This window comes from Myripristis murdjan, chromosome 16 (assembly GCF_902150065.1).
Source record: "Myripristis murdjan chromosome 16, fMyrMur1.1, whole genome shotgun sequence".
Taxonomy (NCBI): domain Eukaryota; kingdom Metazoa; phylum Chordata; class Actinopteri; order Holocentriformes; family Holocentridae; genus Myripristis; species Myripristis murdjan.
In genome coordinates, this window is record NC_043995.1 from 19,173,520 (window position 1) to 19,191,591 (window position 18,072).

At 42.6% G+C, this 18,072-nt stretch overlaps 1 protein-coding gene across 1 annotated transcript in view; it reads right to left on the reverse strand.

Moving 5' to 3' along the window:
- Positions 1-1,894: 1,894 nt before the first annotated feature.
- The window catches only part of atp8b2 (ATPase phospholipid transporting 8B2), a 28,749-nt gene continuing 12,571 nt past the window's right edge, over positions 1,895-18,072 (reverse strand). The window contains exons 12-29 of the mRNA XM_030072800.1: positions 17,884-18,004; positions 16,858-16,945; positions 16,700-16,734; positions 16,420-16,579; positions 16,120-16,308; positions 14,756-14,871; positions 13,756-13,920; positions 12,664-12,775; positions 12,213-12,318; positions 9,409-9,712; positions 9,062-9,245; positions 8,184-8,407; positions 7,991-8,074; positions 6,342-6,587; positions 5,206-5,344; positions 3,922-4,052; positions 2,342-2,923; positions 1,895-2,230 (exon numbers count right to left, since the gene is read on the reverse strand). Coding sequence (XP_029928660.1) covers positions 2,132-2,230; positions 2,342-2,923; positions 3,922-4,052; positions 5,206-5,344; positions 6,342-6,587; positions 7,991-8,074; positions 8,184-8,407; positions 9,062-9,245; positions 9,409-9,712; positions 12,213-12,318; positions 12,664-12,775; positions 13,756-13,920; positions 14,756-14,871; positions 16,120-16,308; positions 16,420-16,579; positions 16,700-16,734; positions 16,858-16,945; positions 17,884-18,004 — 3,085 coding nt within the window. The 3' untranslated portion in view covers positions 1,895-2,131. The remainder of the gene's footprint in view (positions 2,231-2,341; positions 2,924-3,921; positions 4,053-5,205; positions 5,345-6,341; positions 6,588-7,990; positions 8,075-8,183; positions 8,408-9,061; positions 9,246-9,408; positions 9,713-12,212; positions 12,319-12,663; positions 12,776-13,755; positions 13,921-14,755; positions 14,872-16,119; positions 16,309-16,419; positions 16,580-16,699; positions 16,735-16,857; positions 16,946-17,883; positions 18,005-18,072) is intronic.

Below are 18,072 nucleotides of genomic sequence, written 5' to 3' on the forward strand. Positions count from 1 at the left end.
ATGTACATTTTGTCTTGTTACAGTGATGCTACAAAAGGGAAATTCTTGTAAGTGTTTCTCTGAGAATCTCATTATATTATTATATATGAATTACTGGGCTACAGGTTGTTGCTGTTTAGTGAACTTGGTTTTTGCTGTGGGTTCATATTTTCATCCTGGGCTTATAAATCATCTCCTGACAAACTGTAATAACCTAGAAAACTCAAAGGGACGACCTAAAATGTTTCTCTGGTGTCGGCCTACTATTAAAACTATCATACCCTTCGAGGTATGCTTCACACTCCTCGTTGTGTTTTACTCTGCTTAGTGCAATTTATACTCTTTCATGTAAAACACACTGTAATACCCCTGAGTATTACATGCACTTTATAAATAAGGCTGCCCTGTACTTTCATATGCTGGGATTCCCCTTTAGATTCATCCCACAAAATATGACAAACTTTATGTAAAGCACACGTTATTTCATAGGGCTGCGTTTCTTATTGGAATTTTTTTAAAATGGTAACGCTTTTTACAGCACATCATCATGGTGACTGAGCTCAACCGTTAGTTAGAGATCACATCTGCATGGACACATTAATACGTTCCCCTACTGTAAAAGAGAGAGGGCATGTTTATTGACCGTTATTCAACAGCTCCATCCCACGTACTGTACAGTAATAAGTTGCTTGCTTTTACAGTCCACACAGCCGGATACTGAACATTTATTTCCAACAGATTTCCCCTTATTTTCAAAGACAATATCATACAATAGTTGCTGATTTCATTGTAACAGCAGTGTTTGTTATGGCTGCAGTAGGATCCTTACAGCAGGCATCGCTCTCCACCTTCATCATTCATCTTTCCCCTGATCTGTGCCTGGGGTTAGTTTTTCACAGGAGCATTTGCAACATAGTTAGGAAGCTTTAGTCTTTTGGTACAGCAGGGCTACATGATGAAACAGGTACTACAGGGAGTTTGGAGGATCGGTATTTTGGCTTTGTTAAGGCATGAACACATCCAAGCTCTTCCCTTCACTCATGAACAGATACAATGTTCAGATTTCAAATGCCTAAACCCATCTTTTTGCAGAATCCAAAGTTCATCTCCATTGCCCCCAAGTCCAAACTAACGTAAGCCAGTTTTCCTCCATTTGATTTTCTTAGTCCTTGTGTGGAGGTATGAGAAATAACAACAGAGGTACATTAATATGATCCGGCCCTTAGCCAGACCACAAAAGGCCTAACTTGCAAAAAGGAGGAAGAGTTGAGAGCTTCCCTTAAGGTGCAACGTAATTGGGCCATCTTAAAACACACCAATATGATGCAAAGAAAGAAAAGAGAACAGTGAGAGGAGAAAAAGGTCAGAGAAGTAGGAAAAAAAGGAGCAATGAGAGAAAAAGGACATATATTTTACAACAGTCTTACTGTATTCCATAAAAGAAAATAACGTTCTCACTGAGAACTATAGTGAACACAGAGACTTGAGGATATTATTTTGACAGAAAACACATTTTGTGGCTAATAATTCCTGCCAATCATTGGCTGAAACTGTTATTATCCTACTCATTCATTCAACTCAGTGCTGATTTGGAGAAATGCTATATGAGATTGTGTATGTTTGACTGTGAGTGAAGCTAATCTTTGTTAGTAGAGACGTGTTTTGTACAATATAAGTTTAGAGGGAAAAAATAATATATTTTCTTAGACAATTAACAGTAGGCTGTATTAGCCTCTGCTGTTGTTTTACGTAAATACCACAATGACCTACCGGTCACTTATAAACATTCCTCACTCTAGGAGGTATTACAACTTCATTAAATCTCAACCTATAATTTACGGTGGGCAGAGTTCATGCCTGAGTGACCTCGGCTGCGAAATGAAGAGAGGTGTATTCTAGGTAAGGTAATTCTAGGTTTTTTTTAAATAATTACCACATGTCCTTGAGTCCATATGATCTCAATATCTCAGGTTCTCTCCAGAAAAGCATGTATTTAATGCAGCTGCACACACTGCATCCTGTATGTGTATGTGTGCACACATCTGCCAAACACTTTGGTTCCCAGCATCAGGGTGGTGTGATTCTGAGCATTCAGAGCTCAGAAATATCGAACTTCCTCCACAGTCTGGACGGTGGCAGGCCAAAGTTATTCTCACTCAGTGTTGCTGGTTTCCTTGGCAACAGAGGGTGGGCCCGGGCTGCTGGACCCACTTGTGCGAGCAGCAATACCCTTCCACCCAAAGAGAGCCTCCTGACAGACAGAGGAAGAGGGACTGTTAGTGTGGAGACCATCAGACTGACAGTGTTTATGATTTTATGTTTTGATTTTGTTTGGATACATGAATGAGAAACGACAGCTCACCTGCACCATCCCCAGACTGAGCGTCCAGCCCCCAGGTGAGTCTCCCCCAGGACACCTCACTGATGTTGGGCTGACAACATCAACACAGGCTGCTTCTGAAGCTGGTGCTGAAGGTGGTGGTGTGTGTGTGGATGGAACGGGATCCACCTGTGCACTCTGGACCGGCGGCGTGTGTGTCCCCTCCTCTACTGGTGTATCCTGAGACCCTCCCAGGACAGAAGACGAGGTTGACAGTGGTGGAACTGACCCAGAGACGTAACTGGGCGCTGGGCTGCACTCGCCGGAGGCGCTGGGGGGAGTGTGAGTGTGTGCGTGTTTCTTCTTGCGGAGTGTGTCGATCCAGCTGGAGCTGTGCCTGGAGGCGAAGGTGGCCAGGGCCAGAGACGAGAGCCTCATGTTCTTCCCTGAGGTGATAAGCTCTCCAAAGCCCTCCTGGTGGGCAAAGGCGTAGCCTGACCTCCTGGAGCTGCCACGAGCACCGAGACGACCCTCTGACACGCTGCCCACGCCGCCTCGGACTCCTCCCATGCTGCGACCCACCGGCTTCCGCTTCTTCTGCCGCACAAGCTGTGTATAGCGCACCTGGAGAGGGGAGGAGAGAGAGGAATACAGGATGAAACTAAATCACCAGACCAGAATGTGACCACACTATAACTGACTAAAATGTTGAATTTCTATGACCTATATAAATAAGTTGTTTTTTGTTTTTTTTTTTGGCTTGACCAACATTAAAAACACCCTTCAGATACAGCGGTCTTGTTAGGTTCATCATCCTGTTTTATTCTGCAGGGGAACTTGAACACAGTGGAATACAAATACTACGTTTGGTGAATGACACTCATATTCAAAATAAAGCCTGATAAAACTACATGATATCCCATGATTTGTCCCAAGAACTGATTAAATTCCCTGACTTTCCCCACCTGGTATGGACTTCTTAAACTTCCAAGACTTGTGGATACCATGATCTGCTTGAAAGAGAGTTTCTTGCTGAACTCAACTAGCATGATTTCACTTCCTCTACACATTAAAATGTGCACGTAAATGCAATTGTAGTCATTTAAATAGTGAACAAATACAAACAAATGAAGATTTCCACAGTAGAATTGCATTGCTTCACCCTGACAGTGCTTTTGGTGAGATCATCAGCGGGCACACACACCCCACTAAGAAACTAAGGTTGACCAAACACTGAGTTGCTTACATGTGTACTGAGGGGAAATCACATTAGGATACACTGATTGAGTCAATATTTGCTGGGTAGAGAGAGCAAGTGAGTGATGGGAAGTACACACACATGTACACACACACACACACACACACACACACACACACACGCCCCTACACACGGACATGCATATGTGGGAATACACACGCAGAGGCTCAGTCTCAGTCTCTGACGTGAACTGATCATAACGGTGCAGTTAATGATTGGCAGAGTTTGCTGAGCTGATTTGAGGCTACTCTGACACTGACCCATCTGGAAAACATGACACAAGACGACACATCATGGTGAAGCAGATGGACACAACCGTGTGCGTGCGTGTGTGTGGCAAGCGTGTTTGTGTTTGTTTTCTCACCGTGTCTGAGAGCTGTGGTTTGAGGTCCAGCTTGAGGAAGCGGAATGCCAGAACCGGAACTATGCATATCACTGTTGCCAAAGCAATAGTTAACCACACCACCGGCTGCAACAGCGTGCTCTGGGCACTACCTAAAACACAAACACGCACACATATTTTCTGTAATTTGCAAAGCTTCTCATAAATATTTTATACTCCAGTCCGGTTCTCCTGGTCCTCAGAAGCCAGAGGCCTGCTGGTTTTCTGCTCTACCTGATGGTTACATTTCCCTGGTGTATTCAGGAGCTGGGTGACACTCAGGTGAATGAACTACTAGGAAAAGAGAAACCCCAAATGCTTACTTCAAAACTTTCGGTTTAGATCAGAATTTTCTGTTTTTTTTTTTTCAAATCCCTTTTTCACCTTGAAGGCTTTGTCCTGGTTTTTCAAAGAATTTTCAGATATAATCAGATATATTTCTGATCCAGATGCCACAAGATCAGGATCACAAAATCCAGATCCTCAGTTTTTAGGAAGGCCTCTATCTATTTCAACATTTCTATGTGTTTTAATATTTTGTAAAGATGAACCAAAATGGATGGATATGCTGAAAACAATGTAAATCAGTTTTACACCTAGTCACTTATCTGCCTTAGTAAACAATCCACTGGCCAAAGTCCAGAGAGATGCTGGTGTCCCATTTTCTGAGGGAGAACAGTGTAACTCTTGTTTATTCAGCTACCAATTAGGCCATTATTTTAGAAATGGTACCAGGATATATTTTCAAAATATATCCTAAGGCATTTACAAAAGGTTTTAGTTATGCAGTGTTTCAATAAGAATAAGAAGAGAGAATAATTTATTGTCCATTTAGAAAGGTAGTTGTTTTGGACGGGTTTGTGTTTCTTATAATGTGTGAGAATTGACTCAGGCTCACCTGACTCTAATTTGAGTCACGTCGACCCTGACTTAGATGATAACCTGCTTATTCCATGGTTTCTGTAAGTTGATTGAAAATGGTCCTTACTTTAAACAACCCTGAACTTTGCATACCTTCTAATATGCGACCCACAAGTCTCTATATCGACCTTAAATCTATCAGAAATCATACACAAAAATGAAAGGTTTTTAAATAAAGGGCCACGAGGAGCAGGATTGAGAACCAATGTTACACACACTTGTATTTACATGGTGATGATTCCATCAGCAAATAAACATTCATTTGTGTGTCTGGCACAGCACATACATTATGAATGTGTGAGGTGCATGTGAGAGATAGTAAAAAAAACAGAGCGTGGGACCGACCTACGAAGTGGAACTGATTGGGGAAGATAATGAAGAGCGTCTGGCTGTGCATGGCGAACATGATGGTGAAGTAGCAGCCCAGGGAGCCCCACACAAACACGTGGTTGATAACCGTCCAGAAGCCCGTGTCAAGAGCGATCTGCACAAACACACACACAGATACCAATACACAAAGGCATAAATGATCTGAGGTGAAATAGTCAATGCTGAAAGACAGTTCTGGCGTGATTGATTGCTGTTTCATTACTGTAGACTGTTTTTCAGTGCTTTAATCACTTTTTGAAGGCACTATTTAAACTTCATCTTAGTTCTCTCCATTGTATCAATATTACGAGATAATCCCTGTAAAAACAAATGTAATTGTGCAAAATCCAGCTTTACTTTCCATTTCATTTTTGGGGCTATAGGTAGCAGAACTTGCTTTGGTTTGCCTGACAGAAGTCCTAACATAACCACAGAGACCATTAGCTTCTAGCCGAATGTTTTATTTTGGACAGGAACATGTTGAAATCACAGAGGCGCAGAGTGGAAGTAAGATGCCACTTCTTGCCTCATCTCAGCTTTTTCAGCGTTCCCGAATGAGATCATTAATATTAAATAGTAACTGGAACGTCTTGAACCGGAAGTTTATTTTCTGACATTAGAGTTTTGACGCAGCACCAAAAAAAAAAAAAAAAAAAAAAAAAAAAAAAAAAAAAAAAACTCATTCGTAGCTTTTCATTCACAGCAACAGATTACCATTTCCAAAAGCATTGTTTTCTATGCTGATTGGAAAACTGATTAAAAAATATCTTTAATTGTGGCACAAGCTGTATAAAAACTGTCAAAATGAATTATTAAATAAAATGAGCTAAACCTCAAATCACACTGAAATTGTCTTTTGAGAATGGTGGGGACGTTTACACCAGGCAGGATACTCTGGATCACATAGGAGCCAAAAGAAGGAGCTGGAGCTTGTTGTCATCAGACTCTGATGAAGGCACATTAATGGCATCAAAACATTAGTAGCTTTCTCCCAGTAACATAATAGTATTGATCGGGGGCTCCGGTACCTTCTTTTGGCTCCAGTCTGACCCAGCATGCCCAGTCTGCATTGAGTTTATTGTCCTAACATAAGCCACCCTTGTCTATCTCACCTGTACACTGACTACGATGACCAGGGCTGTTGCTGTGGTGACGGCAAAGGTCTGGTAGTCGGCGAGGGGCTCTCCAGTACTCTGAGTGGCGTCAGACAGCACGGCATAGGGGACAAAGAACAGCACCACCGAGGTGTAGATGCCCTGTGCGATGCAGATGAAGAACTCCCTCTTGTTGAAGAGCAGGTTGAGTTGGCCGGGCTCGTACAGCTTGGGATACTCCAGACTCCTCTGCTCAGGAACGTCCTGCAGCGTCAGAGGAGGTGAGGAATTTGGGTTTGGATTATTACAGATATGTTCAAGTTCAAGTTCAAGTTCACTGAAAACCGAAAATCACTGTTTACAGTCCCAAAGGGCTTTACATGACCACAAGTTCACAATAAACGAAACAGGACCACACCCGTAGACAGATGCACAATAGGTGCCGAGCAAGTGAACCAGTGAAACTACAAACAATACAGTCTTACTGCGAAGGAAGACAAATAATTACAGTGAGTCAAGCTGCTACAATTACAGTTTGTTAGGATTACACTTCAACATGCTCTCTGGAGGAGCCGGAGATCAAAGCAGGAACACACCGATCACCAGCCGGCCACTGAACCTCCTGAACCATGTTGTGCCCCATGCTTTAAACATCTCCTGACATCCATTCACATCTCCAACTATCATTACTTCAGTAGATTTAATCATGCAATCAAAAAGGAATCACAGAATCACCACAGCTGGTCTATTTGATGGAAAGAATACATGATCTTCAAGATGCACTGATCAAAACTGCTGAGGGCTGATTGAGGTGAAGACTGTTCATGCTCATGGAGAATTCAGTGGTTGAGTCTGCATTGTCCTCATCAGCCCTATTCAGTGATAAATTTCACAGAATAAGCATATAATTTATGATACCATACATTACCATTTCACATTTTAAATGAGTTTAAATGGTCCTCACACAGAACTTGGAGTAGAAATGGAGTAGAACAGACATTGAACTGTTTGTTGTGTTCATTTGGCAGGAACTGAATAAAATGTACAACTATAGTTGTCCGCTATGGTGATGAGTCAGTAGGGCCGTGCTGTGGCTGTAGCCTGCAAGAAGAAATTAATAAAAGAATTGTGAACATTTGAATGTGTGTGTTTTGCTGTGTTACATGAGCGCTGAAATCTTAACAGAGTGATGAGGTTGCGATGAGGAGCGGTGAGACACCTCTCCACTGCTTTGGTTTCCACTGCAAAACATCTTTCCTGAGCCAATCAGGACATGCTGAAAATTGGATTGTGCAGAAGCTAGCCTGGTGTCATGGCAACGATTCACATGAAAATGGCCACCTCTCCAAAGATCTTGGTATGTTGATTTGAATGGCGTGAGTGTGTTCTACTAAATTCAAGTTGTGTGGGTCCTCACTTCAATCAACCTTTGGCAGTTTTGTATAGAACACCTTTAAATCGAATGCTCGCACTGTATATAGATTATAGTTTGTATGGTCTGTATGTGACAAACACTGTCCTGCGATGGACTGGCGACCTGTCCAGGGTGTTTCACTGCCTTCCGCCCTATGTGCGCTGGGATAGGCTCCAGCAACCCCCCCGCGACCCTTGTGAGGATAAGCGGTTTAGAAGATGGATGGATGGATGGATGGATGTGACAAACAGACCTGGTCAAATATCCCCATGGCCAACACAGGGAGGGACGTGTAGACAATGTTGTAGAGAGTGATGAAGTACTGATCATACACCGTCTGGAAGAGACAAGAGGCACACGTGTGGACACACTCGGTGAGAATTACGATTGTAAACTTCTTAATCCCTCATTCCAGTGGCTTGACCCCGTGACCTCCGCTCTCTGACCTGGGCCGAGAAGCCGCAGAAGAAGCCGAACCAGAAGTGCACCATGGTGAAGGCGAAGTTCTTGTAGAAGAAGTAGCAGAGGAAACGGCACATGCGCAGGTAGGACCAGCGGCCGTGGACCAGCAGGAGGCGCTGCAGGAAACGGAACTGGGAAAAGGAGTAGTCACTGGCCAGCACCGCCTGGATCCCCTCTTGGCCTGAGATACCAACTCCTATATGAGCGCCTGAGAGAGCGAGAAATAGAGAGCTGGCTTCAGTTGGAGAAAATGGGTTTCTGTGCTTATATTTTGGGCTTTCTCCTATGTTTTTATGTGAAATTCCATGTATTACCACACTATTAGACAGAAGCAGAAAAATAGACGAAGGGAAGAGGAAGAATTGTTCACTCTGCAAGATAAAATAATTACCTCAGACATGAATTCTATTTCTGAAGTGCAGAGTATAATTTGTAGGATGTGAAACAACTTCTTTAATCACTTTTGCATTTACTTCTGCTTTGGGGATACCACTGTTGTCATGGTTGAACCTCATTCGTCCAGTTTCACACACATACACAGGACACATGCCAGACGAATGTTTAAAAACACTCACCACACTTAACCACCAGTATACTGAAACCAGTTCCCACAACTGATGAAGACATCACACACACTGCAACATACATTTCCACATATCCTTCCTCAACACAAATGCGCAAAAACAAAATGCGTCTGTGGAGACTTTCCACTGGCCAAAGGTAGACAACACTGACAAAGCACTTGTCCCTACCCAAACCCTCCTTCTTCTTTCTTTTTCCTCTGTGTCCTTTCCCTTCCCACTTTCATCCAGTTACACTTCCTCCGTGAATTCATTGATTCTCGCTCTCCAGGCCTACTCACTCTTAATCATGCTAACATCGTTAGCTCCGTCTCCTATGGCCAGAGTGACGGCCTTCTTGTGTTTCTTGATGAGCTCCACCACCAGAGCCTTCTGCAGGGGGGTGACTCTGCAGCAGATCACCGCTTTGCACGCACACGCCGTCAAAACAAACTCTGCCTCCATGTCTGCCTCCAGTGCATGGGCCTACAGAGCGAGAGAGAGAGAGAGAAAGAGAAAGAGAGAGAGTTTAGTGTGAGGGGTGAGGATTGCAGGTTTAGGGGAGAAGTAACAGTTTCATGATGCAGTGGAAAGTCACTAGTTACAGTTGATTTTAATTCCCTCTGGTCTCTGTGTGTGTCAGTCTTACCAGACTGTGGCCGTTGATGACGAGCGCAAACTCTCCGGAGATGTTGTCCATGAGAGTGGAAGGGGGCTGAGGAGGGAGAGGAGGAAGAGGAGGAGGAGGAGAAGGCGGAGGAGGAGGAGGAGGGGTGCCTGGGGGAGGAGGGCACTGCAGTTGTTTCTCTCCTCCTCCTCCTCCCCCTGTTGCTCCCGCCTGTCCTCCCCCAAATCCGTTCCCGTTGTAACAGGCCCCCTCCCACCCCTCCACGCCCCCCTCCTTCCCTCCATCTCTGCCTCGCGAAACCTCGATCATCCTCTCCCTCGCCCTCCTGGAGACAAAGGCAAACAAGCTGACGTTAATGGACATCAACAGCACTTGTCCGTGCCACCGAGACGGTGCGCAGCGCTGAAACACAATATGGCAGAGGAAAAAACATGGGAGATGAAAGTGGAAGCCGGCCGGTAGGAAAATGGACAGAAACAGCTGAGCAAACACAGCGAAGAATGAAATATAAATAGGAAGGTAGCAAAATGGGGAAAAATTAAGAGGCGAAGGCCAAAATCGGAGCAGACAGGTACAATGTCAGGAATATCAGACATAATCCAGTTCAAGTTTATTTATAAGGTACATTTGAAAATAAGCTCGACCAAAGTGGTGTGCAGATATTAAAGAGCACAGGCAAAAACAGAAGAACGTTACCAGAGAATTGATGGATCTGATAGTACAGTATACAACCCAGCCAAAACGAAGAATAAAAATGTTTTTTTTTTTTTTTTTATGGAAATTTTTAAAAAGCCAGCGGCAGATCTGATGCAGGCTGATCTGGAGTAAGCAGCCTCAAACTCCTAATCTCCCCTTAGGCTGAAGTGAAAAACAGCTAAAAGGTCCAAGTCAGCAGACCTGAGGGGCCAAGGGTCACTGTATGTGTGCAAGATAGGCATGTAACAATTTCGAACCAAAACTGAAACCCATGATTCTGCAGTCCTTTACTGTACATGAGTGGAGAACCATGAATGTTTTTTTTTTCCACCACAGTTCTTGTATGTGATTTTCTTTCTTCTTTATGCAAAATCACAGCACTAATGTAGAATAATAGTAATGCAGAACATTTAACACTGCTTTTGATTAACAACATTTAGTCAAATAGCTGAATTCTCCACAAGCCGCATACAGATGTTGCACAGCCATTACACAGCATTTCCAAAAGCCCCATTCAGCTTTTTATGCCGGATTATTGGCACATGTTTGAATTAAAAAGAAACAAGTTGAATTCTGAATCAGGAAATTTTTTCATGATGCAAACCGCAACCTGAGCATGTATAAACAAACCAACTGAGAAAAAAATGAGACACTGGATCTCTAGTGCAGAGTGCAGAGATGTACGTAGGAGTCAGCACATTCAGGGTCTTAGTCATTTCTGAAGCGAACCAGTGAAGGGAAGCAAGTAACGGGACGATGTGCTCTCTTTACCCAGGCCCAAACAAAAACCCAGCAGCAGCTGTCTGTCTGTCTGTCCTAGCTGTGGGCAGGACAGGGACAAGCAGCTGTAGTTTAAAAGGAGTTACAGCAGTCTGGGCAGAAGGAGATAAAGGCACTGATGTCTTACTTATTGTCTTGGCAGAGAGAAAGAATTTAATTTTGGAGATAGTCTTTGGAGACTAGAGGCTACAGCTCTGAACCAAAGATCACGCTAAGTTTTTTTTTTTTTTTTTTTTCTGAAAGAGGTTTTGATGTTGGAAGATTAAGCAACAATATCTGACCACACATCTTCTGATAAGTGTTGAGGGCCTGTGATAAGAACCTCAGTTTTCCTGGGATGTCTTAGAAGAAAATTTGGTGTAATCTAGGTCTTAATCACAGTCAGTCAGCTGAGGGAGACACACAGCAAGGAATCATCCACATAACGATGGTCAGAAACTAACCTTGATAAATCAGTTGATTAATGAATAAGTAAGGAAATCAACTGATTAGAATTATGATGATCAAGTAATTGTTTTAGTAATATATGAGATAAAAAATATTAAACATTTTCTGATTTTAACTTTTAGCGGTTTCATATCATTATAAAAACTGATACTTTGTGGGGTTTTTTTTGTTGCTCAGAAGCAAAGTCAAACAATCACTGTGGGCTTTGGGAACTGTGACGGTAACTGCAATGATCAAGTAGTTTCAGCTGTTTAAAAAAAAACATTTAAACTATTGGGTTTTATGTCAAAGGGAAAATATATAGAGAGTTGGATTCAGAATTGCTCAGGCTGGGAAAAGAGAGACTGTGAGAAGTACAGTGCACACACTTAAGTTCTTGCTGCTTGGTGTTTACTGTGTGCATTTTAGCTGTCTGGCCTATTTCTTGTTATTTGTTGCTCGGGAGCGTCTCAGTAAGAGCAGGGCTTTTGTGAGTTCATGTGTTTGTTCATGCATAACATCTTTTGTGATGTGCAGTGGTTAGGGGAATTCCAGTATGAACTGTTTGGTGGCGCAGAGCCCTGAGAGCCCTGTCTGAGGGAAACACAGAGCGCACCTGCCAGAACAATAGAAGTCAAACAAGCATCAACCAACATGAAGCTGGTCAATGCATCAATCAAATATCTGCACAATTTCTGCACCTGCTGTTCTGGATGTGCTCATGCTATTTTTTCACCAGCTTAAGAAAAATGGAAACTTGTAGCTGTCTGGGCAGAGGGTATGTAGTTTTAGTTTTATGATTCCCTGAATTGGAAAACTAAAAATGCAGGCAGTTGAGGAAATTGTGCAGATCATGCAGTGACACTACATGACACTACATGACACTGAGAAAGATATAGATTGAGCCCGTGAGCCAGACAGACCTGAGTTCCTGTCGTACACTCTGGACGGTGTGTCCACTGATGATAAACACCTCAGTCATATCATCTGTCAGCATCTTACAGGAGTAACCTATATTCACTGCAGTCTCTGTAGGGAGGGAGAAGGGGGGTTATCTGAGTACAACAGTCTGTGTATTTCAGCTGAACAGAGTGGAGATGTACAACACCTGAGAGTAAATGTCTGTCCAATAGCTCAGATGGAACAAGGAGTTGACCACTTCTAGAAAATTGTGTTTGTATGCTGCCTTTTCAACAACAGATGAGGATAATAACAGACAAAAGACGGATTTGATAACACAATGACGTGAAACCTCTTTGAACAGACTGATTTATTTTTCCTGGTTCTTCCTAACCCTGTGTTTTTGGTGTTTCTGTGATCCTGTGCAGGAGGTGTGTGTGTGTGTGTATGCATGTGTGTGTGTGTGTGTCTCACCCTGCTTGTCTCCGGTGAGAACCCAGATCTTGATATTGGCAAGGGAGAGGATAGCAATTGTCTCTGGTACGCCCTCCTGCAGTTTGTCTTCTATAGCTGTGGCACCCAGGAGCTACACACACACACACACACACACACACACACACAATTTTCATATGGTATGGCAAGGCCAATCAAAACAGGAAATAAGTCAATACAGCAATCTCCTATTTTAATATTGCAGTTTCTGTTTAGTTTAGGGAAGGTGCTGTTAATGTCACGAACAAACATTTAAAGGACCGCACTAATGATTTTGCATGTTTAGCCTAATGTCTCCAAAATGTATATACTTCACATTTCTGCTAACCTTTTCCCAAAGGAAGCTGCTGTATTAGAGAAATTCAGTGTAACTTCACTCTTTTATCCTGCCTTTGGTCTCAATTCATTCCATTACAATATGAAAATGAACTTTCAGAGACTTCAAATTTTCTTCACTCCGGTATTCCACCACCGTAAAAAAGTTGTCCACATTAGTTTTTCTAAAAGCAAGAGCACTGTTGTGTTTTGATGAATTGAAACTGGGCGGAATGAAAAGGTTCTTCCACCTGAAAATGAAAAAGGAAACCTGAAAGTGTTTGATTTACACAGCATGTTATCAGTTCTGTGGTTAATCAGCAACAACTTTGTTAGCCACCGAGGCAGAACATTATATGGTGAGTGTTTCAACTACAATCCAAATTTGAAAATCAAGGGATTTTGATTACATGTCGTAAAGTCTTTAGTAGTAGTAGCAGTTGTGGTAGTAGACCTTTATTTGTCCCCCAGAGGCAACTGGTTGTGCAGCAGCAGCAATAAAAATAACACATGGTGAAACACACAAAATAGGAACCACACATACATAACCACACATAACTTAAAAAGCACATAAATACAGATGTCAAAAGTAAACACATCAAGTATAGAAGTACAAAAAACAAACAAACAAAAAAAACAAATAAACAAACTAGTCAACACAGATGGGAGAAGCTTCACTGGCAATATATGTGCCACATAAGAAGTCACCCATATTGTACACACACATATACACACACACTCTCTCACTCAGTCACTGACCATCATGTCTTGCTCTATCTGCTCATAAGCGGCTGCCAGCCGGTCCTCCCTGCAGTCTGTGGCTTTGCCAGCACAGCGGTGGCTCTCCGACCATGCCTCCCACTCCTCCTCTGACAGGTCCCTGTAGGCCAGCGCCAGCGTCCGCAGCCCATCCGCTGCATACTCCTACAGGCAAAAGTATATTCACATACATGCAAACATGCAAACACACACACATACACGCAGACAAGACTCAAATGAGAGAATATCCACACTAAAATTGTCCGATCCTAGCTCTCAGTGTTGAAGTATGCTGCGTATGTTACAATGCTTCAAGGTTGTATACCAGTTACAGGCATTAAATGCCAAATTATTCTCATGGTAACAGCTGTAACTTGGGAAAAACCAACAGACAAATTAAGTTTTATCACTAAGTTCAGAAACAAACACCACACTTCGATCACATATATTTAGGCACAGCTTAATCTATTCCTCTCCGCTTTGTCTTAGTTTTAGCATCTCTACCCCCCAAACCTCCACTTTTTTCTATTCTCTTCATTTTTCAATACAGGAACTGCTTGAGATCGCCAAAAGAGACGGCTCTCCCATTCACAGTCTCCACTCCCCTGGTCTCTCCTGTTTTCTGGCTTCCAGTCGACATCAGCCAATCATTGTACTCTACTACCCGTCTCGACCCTTTCCCTTCCCTCATCCCTTTAACTTTCTCTCTCAACTCCTTCATCTTCTGTTCCTCAGCCCTTCATCCCCTAACCCATTACCCCCATCCCTCCATCCTTTCCACCCTGCATCCCTCATCTTTCCCCCTGGACCCTATTTTGTATCCTATTGTGTCGTCTTTTGTTGGTGAAATAAAAGCGTATGTTATGTTAAAGGCTAGAGGCTGAACTGTTCAGCCGGCAGGTTGAGACACTAGATGGCAGTAGTGCTCCATCTTCATCATGACCCATCTTCCAGCGTGAGGGCAGTGAGTGTACTGTGTGTGCTTGTGGGCTCGACTCACATTGAGGTGGTCTGAGGTAATGTTCATCAGTTCCTGGTTACAGGGGTGGAGTCTCTCGAATAGCAGAGTGTCAGCTCCTTTACAGTACAGGCGGATCCGGCCCTCTGGGTTACGGACTGGAAACAAATATTCAATCACAGACTGAAATGAAGACAAAACACTCCACTACCTGCACTACAACTTAATAACCAGACTCTTGTTTCACTAAATGTCATTTAAGCTAAACGTTCTGGCATAAAGTGGGTCGCATATCAGAAGCCGTCTCCCGCTCCGTGTCATTTGGCATTGATGCATGGATGTGGACGTTCTGTGCTGTAAGTCCTCGTCAGCGGCTCATGCTCTCGCTGCTCTGTTGCTAGCCCAGATTGGTTGCTAGGGCAGGAGTGATTAATGATCAGTTATTTTCTGGGCAGTTTTCCAGTTCTCAACGGGAAAACAAATCACAGGAACACACACTGAACTCTCACTGGGGGATAAAATTTAACATGACTAATAGCCCGTTGCCTGTCAGTTTGGAGTGAGACTCGTGATTTAACCACGTAGCTGTGATGCAGGCGTGAAAGCCCTGACGTATCAGGTGACTCCACTGCAATGCCCGACTGGTGTTACAAACAACCTCTTGATGTTTTCACGAACAAACACTAGCAGGCTGAGAGTCCAGAAAGCATCAAAACGGCATTAGCAGGGCATCTACGGGTTTCCGAGGGTTAAATATAATGCTTGTATGACATATTTAGGTTTTAAAGAAATTTAAGACTTTTTGGGACAGATAATCTCATGCAAAGCAGCATTTCAGGTGAGTATAAAGGTAAATCCTATGTTTGTGATTGAGGTAACTTTTGGGTGGGAATATGGCTGTTATTAACTAGACGATTCTATGAAATGTTATGCTTTTATAAGTACTGTAAGTGTCCTTCAGGTGGTGTTGTAATAAATCTACCCAATACTTTTTGTCTCTAGAGCAACAGGTAAGTATTAAGGATTTCCTAAGATATCTCTCTGCTGGTAACTATAATAGTAATAGTATTGTAGTTAGTAATTAGTAATACACTTAGTATAAAGTGAGTCAAGTATAAAGTGAGTCAAGTTAGTCTTCAAGGAGTACATAGAAATACAGGGATAAATAAAATCAGATAAAATGTTTTATTTTGAAAAAAAGACCTCATAAAGTAAAATTTAAGAGTATTTAATGCCTTTAAGGCCTTGTATTTGTAAAAGTGAATTTAAGACATTGTAAGACTTTTTAAAGACCTGTAGACACCCTGAATGCACTGTTGACAGTATGTGCGTGTGTGTGTGTGTGTGTGTGTGTGTGTGTGTGTGTGTGTGTGTGTTGGGGTGGAGGGGGTGGCGAGTGTGCACACCTATAACAGACATCCTCTTGCGTATGTTGTTGAAGTCCAGTATGGCCAGCAGTGTGTAGGTGACTGGTCGTCCCATTTCGGTGATGGTGATGGTCCCTGGGGTCCGGGAGCGGAACACAAAACCAAAGTTGCGCGCTGCTGTTACCAGAGCGCCCTCATCTGGAGACTGAGCCTTATATACCAACTCCCCTGGAGAGAAAGATAAGAAGACGGGAGAATAAACAGACAGACAGACATATAATTTGTTGTTTGCTGGAACCTAAACCTTCACAACTCCCATCTCCATCTTGTCTTGCTCACCCTCGCTCTTCTCCTCACTCATGACAGTGTGACACAGGGAGAGCAGGCGGAAAAACTCGTGAGTGTGCAGGTCCCCCACTTTCACTGATTCCAGTAAGGTGTCGTCATAGAAACAGAAGTCTGGGTCCGCCAGGGGGTTGAAGGGAGTGAAGTCCAGTCTCTGGAGATGAATACAGGGACAGTAGCTTTCACAATATATCATAATCTAGTTGTGCCTGAACGTGTATATACTGTGTGTGTGTATACACGGGAGAAAACATTAGCTCCTTAGGCTGCTTACCTTTGGTGGAGGTTCCAGTGGGTCTGTCACCTCGCCTGACAATCAGACAAAGACACAGATTTACAGTCAGAATTACTTGTGGGTGTGTGTGTGTGTGTGCATGCGTGCATGAGTGTGCATACAGCTCGGCACGAGTGTGTATGTATGTGTGGACGTACCATACGCCTGCCCATTGATGGAGCACTTGTTGAAGCTCATGATATTCTGAGTTAGAGTTCCAGTCTTGTCACTGAAGATATATTCCACCTTGAGGAAACAATTCAAACTGTGAGTGCTCAGTTACACACACACTAATTGTACTCATGGTTATTCATAGGAAACTAAGACAAATAGCAGGTGGTTAAGAAAACATTATTTTAATCTGAAATTAAAAAAGATATTTAGAACTTATGAAAGTGACCAATGTATAACTAACTTACATTCATATTAATGTAAAAACATGCTTTTGGTTTATGTGCAGGTTAAAAAAAAAAAAAAAAACAGGTAGTTTGGGGCTGAACGTTTTTGGCTATTTCTGCTGAATACCAACTACAGCACGAGATGGTGCTACTCAGTCGGCTGACTTGTTTGGTTCCCATGAGCCCGTCCTGCTATCAGAGGAAGTACCAGCGCAGAAAATGAGCCTCATCAGGGATTACTTAGAGATAAATGGTCTGAATTCAAATTGCTTTTGACTCTGCTAATGCATTTCACTCGTGCAGCATAAAACCAAGTAGTCGCAACATTAAGTTAAAGTAAAATTTTAAAAAATAACTTACATAAACACATAGAGATTAATTTATGATTTATTGTTTATATTATATAATCCTTTCCAAACAAATAAACATATCTGATTTTACCTTAAACACTATCTTTAAAAATCAGAAACGTAAATAAATGAAAATTAAAACTAAACATCTATGAAAAATAAAAGCTAAACTTAAACTACCAACCCACACAGTACAAACAAAAAACAAACTCAAATTGAACAGATATTGTATAAAATTTGAAAACTTATTTTTTATGTGTGCACACACACACACACACACACACACACACTACATACACTCATTTGCACTCTCACATTCACATTTAAATAATTTATTTATGTCCATACAGAAAAAAAAAAAAAAACAAGTAGACCACAATAACAGCTTATGAATGCAAATAACTGCAGATCTGTTGCCTATAATGTAAACGCCCACCTGGCCCAGCTCCTCGTTCAGGGTGGTGGTCCTGGCCTCAGCTGCTGTGTTAAACTGAGAGCAGAACATCTGCCTGTCCCAGTTGATGAAGTAGCTGTGACCCAACCTGATCACCTCCACACTGGGACAGAAACAGACAAGAAAGAGCGAGAGAGAGAGACAAATGGGTGTAGGGGGATAAAGAGAGAT